At 32.6% G+C, this 14,207-nt stretch overlaps 1 protein-coding gene across 2 annotated transcripts in view; it reads right to left on the reverse strand.

Moving 5' to 3' along the window:
• Positions 1-14,207, reverse strand: part of pxb (putative Hedgehog signaling attenuator pxb) — a 72,374-nt gene that overhangs the window by 9,058 nt on the left and 49,109 nt on the right. For both annotated transcript variants that reach the window (XM_085189403.1, XM_085189402.1), the window contains exon 3: positions 10,586-10,698. In XM_085189403.1, coding sequence (XP_085045529.1) covers positions 10,586-10,698 — 113 coding nt within the window. The remainder of the gene's footprint in view (positions 1-10,585; positions 10,699-14,207) is intronic.

The raw sequence follows: 14,207 nt of genomic DNA on the forward strand, positions 1-14,207 counted from the left end.
TCACTTTTCCATATGCAAAAAAGCGTCAAACTGAAAAAAAATGCATTTTCTTTAAAAAAAAATTGTTAAAAATCTGTATTTAGTATTTTTTTTCATAAAAAAATCACTTTATATTCCGCTATCGTAATGCGCGACGACAGTCCCATCTTTTTTTCTCATAGAGAAAAAAAATAATCTAGGGTAACATCCTTTTAAGGTGACAACTTGAATTAGACTGCTCGACCTAGGTTAGCTTGAGGACTAGTGGAATCTAGATAAAAGGAATAATTACCAGAAATAAAGTTTAAGCTTTTTGCCTTTACTTCACTTGTCTTAATGAGGAGTAAATAATCATTTAAATATTTATTTTTTAAAACCGTCGTGGTGTAGGCACAGTATATGATTTTTAACATGACGATTGTCCATTTGCTTTTAGAAGACAAAAAAGAAGAATAGTCGTTACAGCAAAAAAGTGTTTCACGCTTTATCCCGCAGCAGGATATATTGAGAGAACCTAGAACCTAAAACTGCTAATTTTCCTCTCAACATTGCGTGTTGGACCCCGATCGGAGATCAAACCAATAACCACTATATTTATAGAGGCTACATTCCTTCACTTTTAAAGCTTATACGTCAGATTAAAATTTATATTTATATTCTATAATATAATATAACTATAACTTTAAGCCGGCGAAGCCACCATAGATCATTTATCAAAAAAATATGTCAATTTAGATTCGAACCCAGAATCATCGTATGCCGTAATAGCGTATTTGAAACACACAGGAAAAAGGCACATACATTTTCTATACAACTTTTTAACTTCAGTTTAATCGCGTTAAAGTTGGATAATATTTGGAACTTTTCTGTTGCATATTTATAACTTGGTACTTCGATATATTATAGTATAGTATAGCATAGTATAGCTATAGCGTGAACATCGAGAAGTCCATTATGCTGGAGTTAGTGTCTGTAAAGTTTCCGAATTGGCATGCAGAAGTTATAAGTTTCCTGGTTCCTACTTCTGGGGGCGAAAATTCTGAATGTAACGTAACAGTATCCAGTGTGTTCGTGAATATTGTTTAAAAATATTTTTTTTGTGATGATTTTATTTAATTTATTCTTATCTTGCTGGCTGTGTAGATGACATAGATTATTATTTTAAAAACATTATAAAAAATATAATTTTTTTTAGCTTCATACAGGTAGGCAGAGAGTTAAGGCCACGACGGCCTCTAAACTCTACATATTTCATCATCTTACAACTACACGTATCCCGCATAAAGCAGAGTAAGCAAAGAAAACAAAAGAGAGTGTTACAACACTATTTCCTCAGCATTTCAAACGTTTTCTAAGGCAGCTCAGAATATTCTACATTTCCTATACATAACCTTAATAAACTCCTCCAGTCCTCCATTATACTTAATTAAAACTGTCAAAATCACACTATAATTTAAATTGAGCCTGAAACCTGTCATTTGTACTGATAACGTATATATATATAAGGTCTGTCTGTATGTAATTACATAATACGAATGGAGTTTAGATAAATGGGTTATATCTTATAATTTATGGACCGACAATGTCATACTTAATCATGAAGTTTGGGAAGCTTTCAACGGATAGCTTTGAGACAATAATTACAAGGAAATCTGGTGCTTTTGGAGCATTGAAGATTGGTTTGTACTTGGACCAGTATTCATTTAAGCTTCTTTTATGTGTTTTGCTAAGTTAGACAATAGGACTTCTTGATTTTTATTAGGCCTCGTGAATTTTATAAGGCCTACTGTAAATGGTATAGTTTTAGGTTTGTTTGCCTCTCGACAAAATGAAATATTTAATATTAGGCTTAGGCAATGAGGCAAAGCTTAAAAAACTACTTCAAGTTATAATAGTACCCGCATTTTACTGATAACTTGTTAAGAATCCAACTTTACAACACATTTCGTATTGAACAGCGGAAACTAACGCCGGGCTTTTGTTTGCTATAGCAATCATTGACTTTTTGGTTTAATTTGCGTGTTGAGTGGCGACACTGAACGCCGCGGCAATGCCTCGTTACAAGAGCAAGGTAAATGGAAAAAAAAACATTTCCTGGAATGGAAATCGAACTCACAACCTGTCGCATTTACTCTGGCCTCAAAACAATGATTAACCACAAAATTCAATAAAAACAGGTTAATTAAGGGTAGGTCAGCAAAAGCACACATTGTAAGCGTGTTTGTATAGTTCGTGTAACTCGCTTTTTCACGTCAGTAATTATAATAAATAAATAATACAGTATTGCGTATAATAACAATTAATTTTTACTGTTATTTGTTCTACGTTAATTGAAATCCATTCAAAGTGTAATACTTATTTAAAATTGATAATTAATATAAGTAAATAATGTTCAATGGTTTGTTTATTTAGAGGTTTATCGTATGTAAGTATATATATTATTGTAGGTACTTTACGTATAGAGTAGACCTAGTGTTAAGACACTACGTTTCCTAATCTCCTCTCTATTCTTGTCTACCAAGCCGGAGAAATGAAGATTCCCGAGTGACTCACAATCTTCACGTTGATAGGTAGGCAGAGCTCTGTTCTCAACAAGACACTACCGTCCCGGCACAAGCGTGCCACTTTAAATATGAGGGTTGTGAGTTTGATTCCCATTCGGGGGAATGAAATATTTAATATTTTCATATCTTCGCTCCGGTGGTTTGGTAAGGCGAAGAGTTGGGTTCCGCCACTCAACACGCATCGTCTTGACAATTTAACGGAATTTGGATAACGGAAGTTTAAACAATCTCTTAATCTATACTAATATAATAAAGCGGAAGAGTTTGTTTGTTTGTTTGAACGCTAAGATCTCTGGATCTACTGGATCGATCTAATTTTTTTTTCTTCTTTTGTATGAAAGCTGCATTCTTCAGAAGTGCTATAGGCTATATAATATTACATTACACATATATACTAATAAATTAAAATACTTTCTAATTTGACATGCAATTTATTCTGCCATGTTAATAACAACCGTCGTCGCTACGTGACCGCGTTCGTTACCGCGTCATTTTGATATTCATCCTTATGAGAATAAATATAATAGTCACTTTTAGCATTTCATCTAGATTGAAATTATATTTCTATAGAAATTATATTCTTATATTTCAAGCAGGCGTAGCCGCGTGCGGGTCCGCTACTTATTATATAATCCGTACATCCGTTAACAATAACCGAAAGTGAACGGTTTCTAATAAACAAAACAATAGTTAAGTTGAACTCTTGCGTAAAATACTATTCAAATTAAGCAACAAACGAATTGAGATATAATGCAAATTTGTTATTGTATGTAGAGTGCTGATATCGATATAAATATATAGATTTTTATAATACAATTAAAAATCAACCTTAAAACTTATCAATAGAGTACATTATTTATTGAATATAATTTATTTTAAGACATTGGAAGTATGACTATCGAGATCTAAGACATTAAGTAATTTTAGACTTTATGTATAGGAAATAAGATTTAATTTGGTGTTTTCAGTTTGTTGCGCAATTGGTAACTATAATGAGAGAAACAATGGGGCTTAATAAAGACGTTATACGATATATGCATGATATACGGTTTAAGCTTGAGGGGTCCTATTTGATTATAGGTTCTCGTATAAAATTTCACGCATCGAATGTTTATTATGAATTTGTATCGATATTTTTATGTTATGAACCTTTTTTTTGGAGGGGAACCTGGGAACCTGGTGTTAAGATATTTCGTTTTCTATTAAGACATCCGTACCCTACTTTCCGAAATTCTTGAGACATTGTGTGATGAAATTGAAATTGTGTTAAATATTTCTTTCCTTCGAGTGGGAATCGAACCCAAAATTGTCGCGCTTATAGACAAACACCTGTGTTTCTGTGCCACGATGGTCTCTATACTTTTTGGGTTGTTATATTTTAAGCTGTATAAAACATAACTAATAAAGCTTATATTTTTAAAGATATATTTTCTATGTCTAATAGTAAGGTGAAATCGAATCTGTGACCATTGTGCCCACGTTGTGCTCAACACGTTTCCCTAGTCTTATTTGAGGGAGCGTGATGTGTGTTCCGCTACTCGGCACGCACTTCCTCTATACTGGTTAAAAGTGGAGATTATAGTTATTTATTATTTTATGTAAATACTATAGTATAAATAACGTTTGAGTTAAGAAATTTGTAAATTTTAATAATTCCTATAGAATACAGTAAAAACTAAATAATTTTCACAAAAACCTGTATAAGTATATTCCAAATTATTATCCACGTTCTGTTAAACCAAGTTTGGAATTACCAACTCCATAAAACTAATAAGTCCAAAAGACCTAAGTCTATTAATTAGCTAAACCACCCTTTGGCTTTCTTGCTCAATTACCAAAAATTAAGAAAACAAACAAAATTTGGAAACTTCAATCAGAACTGGAATCCATTGAAAATCTGGTTCAGACTTTGAAAAAAGGAAAGCAAAATAGAATTTACTGCAGCCTTTCTTAGTTCTTGGGTTGGACCACTCAAAGTTAAAACAAAGGCGTCTGTAAATAGTCCATTGTTTGGACCCCCAGCAAAGGGGGTTCGAGTGCAGGCTGAGTGTTGTTGAGGGCTGCTCTGTTGAGGTGTGGTTCTGTTCAATCTTTCATGAAAGTTGGGAATAGTTGATAACGATCGTGGTTTAATTGAAAATAAGCTTTGCATATTCAAACTAGGGTTTTTGTAACGTATATTTTTTTGGCTTTACGCTGTATCCTGCACATTGCAGGGTAGGCACAGGGCATCTGGGAACCTAGTATCAAGACTTTCCATTCCTATAAAAACACCGCCGTTCTCCACTTTCCACCGAATTCTGGAGGCATTGTGTTTTCAGTGGCGGAACAGAACGCCGCGCTTAATTCGCTTATTAAAGTTTTAAAAATCTTTTACAATCTATAACATAATTCGGTACTTCCGGCTTATTCACATTCAAACGTATCTGGTACAACTATCAAGGAACTCATCCGGTTAACGATATCGATTCTGCTACAGGTATACATAAATACAAGTACTCGTAGGTATAATAAATGAAAATGATTTTGTTTTCATATCAATTTAAATCACCTATAGGTTCCCTGGAAATTCCGTTCTCATTTTCCGCCGAATTCTGGAAGCGTTGCGAATTGCGAATTGAGTGGCAGAACTCAACGCCGAGGAAATTAAAATATTAAATAGTTCGTTCCCTCAAGTGATAATCAAACCCACAACCAGCGTTTACAGTCACACCCTAGTGCCTCTACGCCCCGATGGTGTTCCTATAGTATTATTAATATTATTATATTCAAATATATCGTGAAGTACTGCGCAAGAGTGGACCGCCCTACAATTTTATTGGTCGACCGTCACGTCCGTGGCCAATCGCAAACGAGCTACGCTGTATAAATTTGGCATAATTAGTCACGCATTGAAATGATACAAAAAATATTTTTGATATACGCTTGCTATAAAATTGTTTGTCCGCCACATGTTTCTGATTTAAATAATACTGGTAGGTTTCTATTTTATATATATATGCTATTTTATATAGAAAAGTATAATAAAATTGGTATTCTTTATGGTGTGAGTTTTTGATTGTTGATTTGGTAATTGTGGTTTCAAAGCTCACTGGGTGCAATGTTTCTATCTCTACTTCTACATTAATATTATAAAGCTACAAAGTTAGTTTGATTGTACGCGATAATCTCAGAAACTACAGGTTCCAATTGAAATATTCTTTTTGTGTTGAGTAGTCCTTTCATCCATCCAGGTAGGTTTATGGGTTACATAAAATCACATTTTTCTAACTAACTGGGTTCAGAGCTTTTGGACATTGAATAAGTCATAAGCAACTCTTAGATATAGCGATTTGTCCATGGGGCGAAGCGAAGCGATATTTAGTACAGCCTAGTTAAAGCCTAGTATGTATGTATGCCTCTTCAGGTATGTGAGGTACAAAATGAACACTGGAATATCTGTAATATGTCAAAAAATTGTAATGTGAATTAAAAAAAAAGGAAAAAATATTGACAAATATCAGTAGACTTAATATAGATATTTATAGGATATGAATTTGAACCCACTTTTAGTGCTTTTCGTTCAGCATTAGCGTAGAAAAAATTTTAATTTCCATTTCCACGTTCAGCAAATAGAACATACATTAGTTGAAAGTGGAAAAAAAATTAAAACATAGATAGATAGATAGATACAAGCATATTTTTACAAAAGTTCAGATTTTCTAGTACGAAATGTAAATATGTAGTCGCGAATGGAAAAATGTTTCAGCGAAAATAATAACCGCCGTCGTTGGCGAAGCGTTATTCTAAGTACTATTCAAACACGAAAATTCTTTTTTAAAATCTTAGGTAACAGATGTGTGTGGAGACCTTTAGAATGACTTTTCCTAAGGTTTTTTTTGAATGGAAATAGAAAAATAGTTTAGAAATCAAAAATTGTATTGATTAGACTCGCTAGGTAAAGTTTTCTCTATTATATCAGCATTATCATCAGAGATATTTCTTATGGTTTGATCTTAGGAAGAACCTGGGAACCTCTTTTCCCACTAAAACACTTCCTTTGCCCACTTTCTTCCGAATTCTCTAGGCAGTGCGTGTTGAGTGACGGAAATTAACGCCGCTCAAATATTTCATTTCCCCGAGAGAATCCGAACCCATAAGTTCTTCATATAAGTAAGTACTTATAATTAAATAAAGTTCATTAAACCTAATGTCCTGTTGAGATTATTATTCTTTCCATCATAGGAGAGACGGAGAGGAAGCGTACGATATTTCTGTTTACATATCGACTTTTAGATGATTTATGAATAATAAACGCGTGCGGCATGTTGCCATATTGTTCTAAAATAGTTTATTGTTCTAAGGACGTACGTACATACATTAGTGTTTTTGTAGATATTAGGAGAAAAAAAAATATGAAATACACTTTTAAATATGTGATGAGTTAATTATATAAATTTGAGGTTATTTGTGGGGCTTGTGACATTAATACTTTCATTTCTTCGCTCTGGTAATGAGGCAAAACGCGGGGTTGAGTTCAGCCATCATATTTTTTTTACTAATTATGTACCTTGTGTTGTTTAAATAATTTTATAACATGAAAGAAAATTTTAAATATATATTTTTTGTTATAAGTATCTACATCAAGACAGTTCAAACGAGTAAATTACTCTAAAAATAAAAATAAAAAGTGCCCTCCAAAATTTAAATTGAATTTCTTAATGCTAACTGACATCGCTCTGGGGGTATCACAAAGCATTTTAATTACGAATTTCTCAGAAAAAACGAAAGGTCTACAACCTTCCCTTTTGAGTTTTTTTTTACGTATAAAAAAAAGCTTTTTCGTTGTAAAGTTACATTTAAAAATTACATTTAAATAATATGTAAAATTGAAAATGGTAATACTGATAGATCAGAGTTACCAACATATCTGATATTATAACATATATTGAGAGAGCTTCTTCTTTTTTCCGTATAAGAGCCGGTTAAGAAGCGGGAACCTAATTCTAAGCGAATCCATTTTCTATTTTTAACCGGCTTAAAAAATAGAAGGTTATCAATTAGACTGTATATTTTTGTCCAATATCGCGGAAGTCAACGCCGATCTCACTAGAGGGAATATAAAAATAATATAATTTCTCCAAGTGGGAATTGGTCTCAAAGCCATCGTTAAATATAATCACTCCCTCGGGTAGAACCAAATAAATTATTTTCTTTATCGTTTTGGTAACAAGATAATGAATAAGTTATGTTAATTTCTTCTCTATGGTAACAATACAAAGCACGGCGTTAAGTTCTGCCACTGAATTCATACTGTCTCAAAAAATGGGGAATTAAGGAATGTCTTAATATTCTACCTTCTGCCTACTTTGCTATATGGAAAAATAAAGAAATAGAACAAAAAATGCTTTTAAACTTTATCATCTCAAAAATCATCTCTAAACTTTATAAAAACTGAAATAGAAAGCAGAGAGATCTCTCTGTTTTTTTTAAATAGCTTACAAACTTCTCTACGTCTGTACTAACCTTTAAACAATACTTACAATATCTTCAGTTAGATTTACTGACGGTCAGACGGTACTAGCAATAGCTAAACATTGGAATTTACGACGTACATTGTTCTCCGTAGTTACTGACTTTAACGGCTCGTTATACGGTAAGTGATTTTATTAGATTAACTTTGGATGTTAACACCGATTTGTGGTTTAAATGGGGGGGAGGGGGGTTAGTAGGGTCGATTTTCTTGTTGTGTATTTTTTTTTACTTTTTTTTGGTATATTTCATTACATTTGTAAGAATTTGAAAGATATATAAACAAAATGTATTTTTTAGTAGTTTTCTAGCTTTTTATAATATATTTCATTATAACATGAATTATAATAAAATATACTATAAAAAGCTTATTTTTTATATGGGTTTTTAAAAATAATGAGAGTCTAAGTAAATAAGTTGGGCTTTGTCGTATTCCTACAATAATTGCTTTGGGAATAAAATATCTTCCTATCTATGATAACCGTCACGGCATAGTTCGTACTAGTTCGGTTGAAAAAATATATTTATGTTTATATATTTCGCTACCCAACATGCAATACCTCCAGAATTCGGTGGAAAGTATAGAAACGAGTGTGGAGTGGTAACGCCAGGTTCCCGGGTTCCCTCTGCTTATTTTATTACGTGCGGGATACAGCGTGAAGCTAAAAAAAATATTAAAAAAAAAATTCCAGCCTCAACCGAATATATATAGGCCAAAGCTTGTGTTTTATTTATATAGTACAATAAAACTAAATATAAATCGTATGAAATTTTCACTCTGTCGTTTTATTCTATAGCTGTACTCGTATGTAGGCACGTGAGGTGTGGGCGTCACTGCCGGCGATTGTGACTGACGTAACGTTAGAGTATTTGTTTAGTTAGACCCACGTCGTTCACTTTTACATTTTATGAACAGAAATGTAAGGAAAAAGTCGGTTAAAAATAGTGAAATGCGAATGGAATTTTATATTCGAAAACTGTAGGATGGATGGACAGATTTTTCAGTTTTTTTTTTATCCTGAGTGGTAATTGAACCTATAACTATTGCGTTCCATTGTGTTATGTCAGCCTCAATTTTATATTCATAAAAATCTTTGATTTTAGACAAATATCTAATATGTGAATAGAAATATCATTGATCTTAAGCTACGAGATCTTAAAACTCAGCTTCACGCTGTATCCCGCACACAGCAGGGTAGGCAGAGGGATCCTAGTGTTAAGACACGTGTTGAGGGGCAGAACTCAACGCCGCGCTTTGCCTCGATATCAGAGCGAAGAAATTTCACTTCCTCGAGTGGGGATCGAACCCACACCCGTCGCGTTACAGCCACACCTTTGTGGCGCTGCGCCACGGCGACCTCAGACCTTAAAAGTGATTCAATTTTATATCTTCTTATTTAATTTTAAGTCCTTAGTACGTTAGGGAAAGGATTTTTCATATAACAAATCAAAATCCACGTAAACTTCCCAATGATAAGTACTTTTCCATTTAAACAAATTATTATAAATTTATAACCAAATTGAAATTTCTGTCAGCTTATTAAATTAATATATATAAATAAATAACATTACATTTTTGGTCTTGTTAAGGCTTAAATCTGATAACATCGAGTTGTCCGTGGAGTATTGTGACAAGTTTTATTTAATCTGCTCAAATCAAGTTAAAGGAGGAAGCGTTTTTTTATAATAAAATAAAAGTGATTTTAAAATTGCATATTAATCTGGGAACCTAGTGTTATGACACTCCGTTCCCCATTTTCCACTGAATTCTTCAACTAAAGCGAAGTAATTAAAATGTTAAATATTTTAATTCCCCTAAAGCGAATCAAACCACACAACCTGTTGGCCCCTGCGTCCAGCTAGTACATATGTAAGAAAACTTCTCTAAAAACGTAAAAATCATAAATGCATATATTATATTTGAGCTTTTTACTTATACACTACACCCAAGAACGAGACTAAATCTCGAATAGGTGACAGTCGTAATCAACTTTGCCGAGACGTATGTGACGACGGTTTTAACGACGATTAAACTGTCACATCCACTCTTGTCTCCAGATCGGTGGCGCTAATTCGTGAAAATATTGTTTTGTTCCCCTCCTTTCCATTTTCTTGGTGATTTAGTGACGATTTGATGGTGATGGTGGAAGGATTTTATGGTTTGGAGATGGTAATTTGGAGTTTGGATTTGGAGTGAGTTTTAATTTGGTTTTTGTTGATAGAAATTTTGATATTTATGTTTTATTTATTGTTCTGCTTAATTAATGAATAATGGTGGAATTAAAGACCGTTGTTTGTCTTGTTACCAGATCGAGGAAGTGAAAATAATTCATGCATTTCTACATTCTTTCTTTATATAAACTATAACTATGTCAAATTTCATACACCTCCTACTCTAATCTGCGTAATTTTCTTAAAAAGATGTGCAAAGTTTTCTTATTATTAGTATATAGATAGAAAATTACTGTGTAAATTGAAAATATGATTATTAATATTTAAATTATATTTTATTATATTAAAAAAGTACTTACTTCCAAATAAGTATGGCCCCTATAAACACGCCTATGATGAGGACAACGGAACAGAGCGCGATGACAGCTGACGTTTGAAACGATGGTCCGCTGTGGTTGTACGCGTCTATCTTCTGTAAAAGATAATTATGATTAATAAAAGATATTTTACAATTAAGAAAAATATATTATTTATATGAAATACAGTGTTGAGTTACGCCCTCCAACTCACAATGTCTTTAAAAATGATTGAAGAGAGGAAAACAAACTTCTTGATAATTGGTCTCAAACATTTATTCTCTTCTCTGATGCAAATAATTATTTCCTCGAATATTATTAGATTATCTTTACTGTATTTAATATTACGCAAAGACGAATCTACTAAAACAAGCTGAAATTCGGCATATTACCCAATTGTTTTTAATTTTACATACTAAAGTCCACAACACAAACAAAGTTGCTGGCAACGGCTAGTTCTACGAAAATATACATTTTACAATTCTTATAAATCTCTCAATATACTTAATAAATATTAGATATTTACAAAAACATTTCGAAAAACAGGTGCTTTGAATTCCCATTGTGAAAATAAAAAAATAAACGTAATATCATTCACAATTTCATATTTTTCCTCCTTACAAATATTCAAAATGTGAAAACCTGGTAGCATTAAGAAAATTGAAACATGTCACGTTTAGCCCGTAATAGGTAGCTTTGTAAGAAAATTCTTTAGTCATCACTTTATTTGGAGCGTAAATTACACTTCGTTCGATAAATTATATCATGGAATTATGTACGGACAGATTTTTTATACGTTTATATAGTGAAAATAACTTTGTTTTCCTTTTTGGTAGTATGCTGCTCAAGTAGGAGGACTTGAGCAGTATTTAGAGCAGGTTTGAGACGATCTCAGGTTGAAACTCGAAGGGTGTAAATTCGATCTCAATTCGAGGGATTGATTGTTTTAATATTTTAATAAATTTATTTGAATTTTCCCGCTCTTTGAGTACTGGGACTGTTGATTAGTAAAACAATAGAAGAAGGAGTGTCTTCACACTAAGTATTTACTATGCAATGTGAGTAAAAACGTCCTTCTTTAGAGTATTCAATTTTTGCTTCTATTGTTGATATAATTTTCTACAAAAGATTATCTCAAGAGTTTTACATATTGCATAACGAAATTTGTAAAAAGTAAATAAGAGACTTTACTAGCTTTCTATCTCTCTCTCTCTCTATAAATCCATTAAAAAACATATGAATTGTAATAAAACACACAATGAACAAAAAAAAAATCAATACAAACACACACAAAACACAAATTAATCAAAGCAAAGTATCTGTGCAGAGAATAATTCAATACTAGAATAGTTGGACCAGATCCAGATACCAAAGGAACAATCGCGTATACCATTTGTCATAAATATGACAGAGAAATAGGCATTCATGTGTACCCTGAAAGGCTATAATGCAATACGCTAGTGACATAATCACTTTTGGACACTACTGCTACTAATATGTCTTGGAAGGAGCCTGCTGCTATCCTAGCCAAATTTGGACCATTTGAAAATTTCCACTTCCATAGCTCATTTCTGCCAAAATTGTTGGTAATGGATGTTATTCTATAGTTTGTAGATCGTTTGTTGTTTGATATATTGTATTAGCCTGATTTCTTTTTGGTTTAACTTTTGTATGGTTGTTTTAATTTTGTATTGGTTTAAGATAAATCAGCTTCGCGCTGTATCCCGCATACAGCAGGGTAGGCAGAGGGAACCTAGTGTGAATGGCTATGTCTTTGTACCAGAGGAAGAAATATAAATAATTCACTCGATATTCTCGATATTCTAGATTTATTGAAACAATATAAAATCCTCCATCATATTAAAATAATACCAGTTCATACTAAGCTTAAGATGCTATAATAACTTCACAACACGCTTTTGAAGAAGCTCATTGTGGCCCCATGTACCTAATACTTTCCCTCTGGAGAATTCATACAAAAAACAAAAAAAGGGTCGAAAAAATTCCTTTGTTTTTTACCCTACTAGATTGACAAAGGCGAGGAATTCCACACAATTGACAGAAGTAATGATGTTGAAAATTTATTCTAATATTGAACTTTGAGACTTAAATATAAATTGTTAATTTAATGTATATTAGGGTTAGATGTGCAATGGATGAATGGTTTTTTCTTCACATACCATTTTGCTTTGAGACATTGGGTGTTGTCTGGCGAAACTTAACGCCGTACGTGCAAGGAAATAATAACAATTAACTTCCCCGGATGTAAATCGAACCTATGAAAAACGATTATAATGAGATGCTATGCCACTGAATCACGACGCGACGGTTTCAACCTTTTTTCTTTTGATAACTTAATTCATTAAATGTTGTCGTAAGATTTTTTTATTAGCTCTTTATTATAGAAACAAATTTTAATAATAAAAGAAAAAAATAAAGGGTTGTCAGACAATACAGTATATCAAAAAGGAAAGGAAAGTGGTTATTTGTCTCTACAACCATTTATATTATGCATGGATGACATTTTATTTACGAGGGAAGAACCCTACAGACGTTCATAATAATAAAATGCAGTTATTGCATATTCTGTTAATTATTATAATAAAAGATATAGATAGGATATAAAGAGTACTCCACAGCTGGTATGCATAGCAGCCATCTGTCACTATTTCTTATATGAATTCAGTACTATGTTAAATTCTAGTTGAGGCCGTCGTGGCCTAGGCATAAGATCTGACTTTAGACATTACGGTTGTGGTCTGATTCCCCTCGCTCTCTTCCTTCCTCCTCCGTTATTCTTCAGGTATATCAGGTAGGAGTAATGTAAATAATTTCAATTTACTGAGTGAGGATTGAATCCACAACCATTGCGTTGACAGTCTGGCTTCTAAGACATTAGTTAGTACCCAGTTAGTACCCAGTGAATCATATTCACAGGACAATGTAAATTCTTACAAACGACCATTGTTTATGTATTTAAAATGAAAGCCACATTAATCATAGAGGTGTACGTAAAAACTATTTAAATATACGCGTGAGTAGTTATTGTTCGAATTACTAATAAATTATTTCAATTTCTAAGTATTTTAAGACTATTTCATTACTTACAATGAGGAAATTTAAAAAAATACGTTCTACCTTTAGTTTTGTTGATTGTTTCTTGATTTACTTATATGACATTTTGGCAGATATTATTCTAAGCTTTCCATAACAAGAAAATCGGGAAAATTTCTTTCTTTCGTTTCTTCAAAGTCATTCGGAATTAATACTATCCTACCAACCTTACTTTATTTACCCATTATTTAAACTTATTTATTTATTATTATTTTAACTAAATGTATCGTAATTAAATTTGGCAATTATATAAAGATTAAGCAAAAACAGAAAGAGCCGAGTGGTATGACTCTTTTCTCCTCTTTCCGCCCTTATTACGATGTCATATTTCAAGTGACCGATTCCAACGCCGAATTCCATTATTATACGTATATGTGCGAATATGGGGGGTGTGCTAATGTTTTTCGGCATTTCGAAGCAATTAGGGTGCGGCGCAAATAATATTATCTACGGCAATTCGATAGATTTTATCGAATTAGGGCGTCTGCCTGTCCATTTTGTATGGGAGTAA

The sequence above is a fragment of the Heliconius melpomene genome, chromosome 8 (assembly GCF_056956725.1).
Source record: "Heliconius melpomene rosina isolate 202511_hmr_F chromosome 8, ASM5695672v1, whole genome shotgun sequence".
NCBI classification, from domain to species: Eukaryota; Metazoa; Arthropoda; class Insecta; order Lepidoptera; family Nymphalidae; genus Heliconius; species Heliconius melpomene.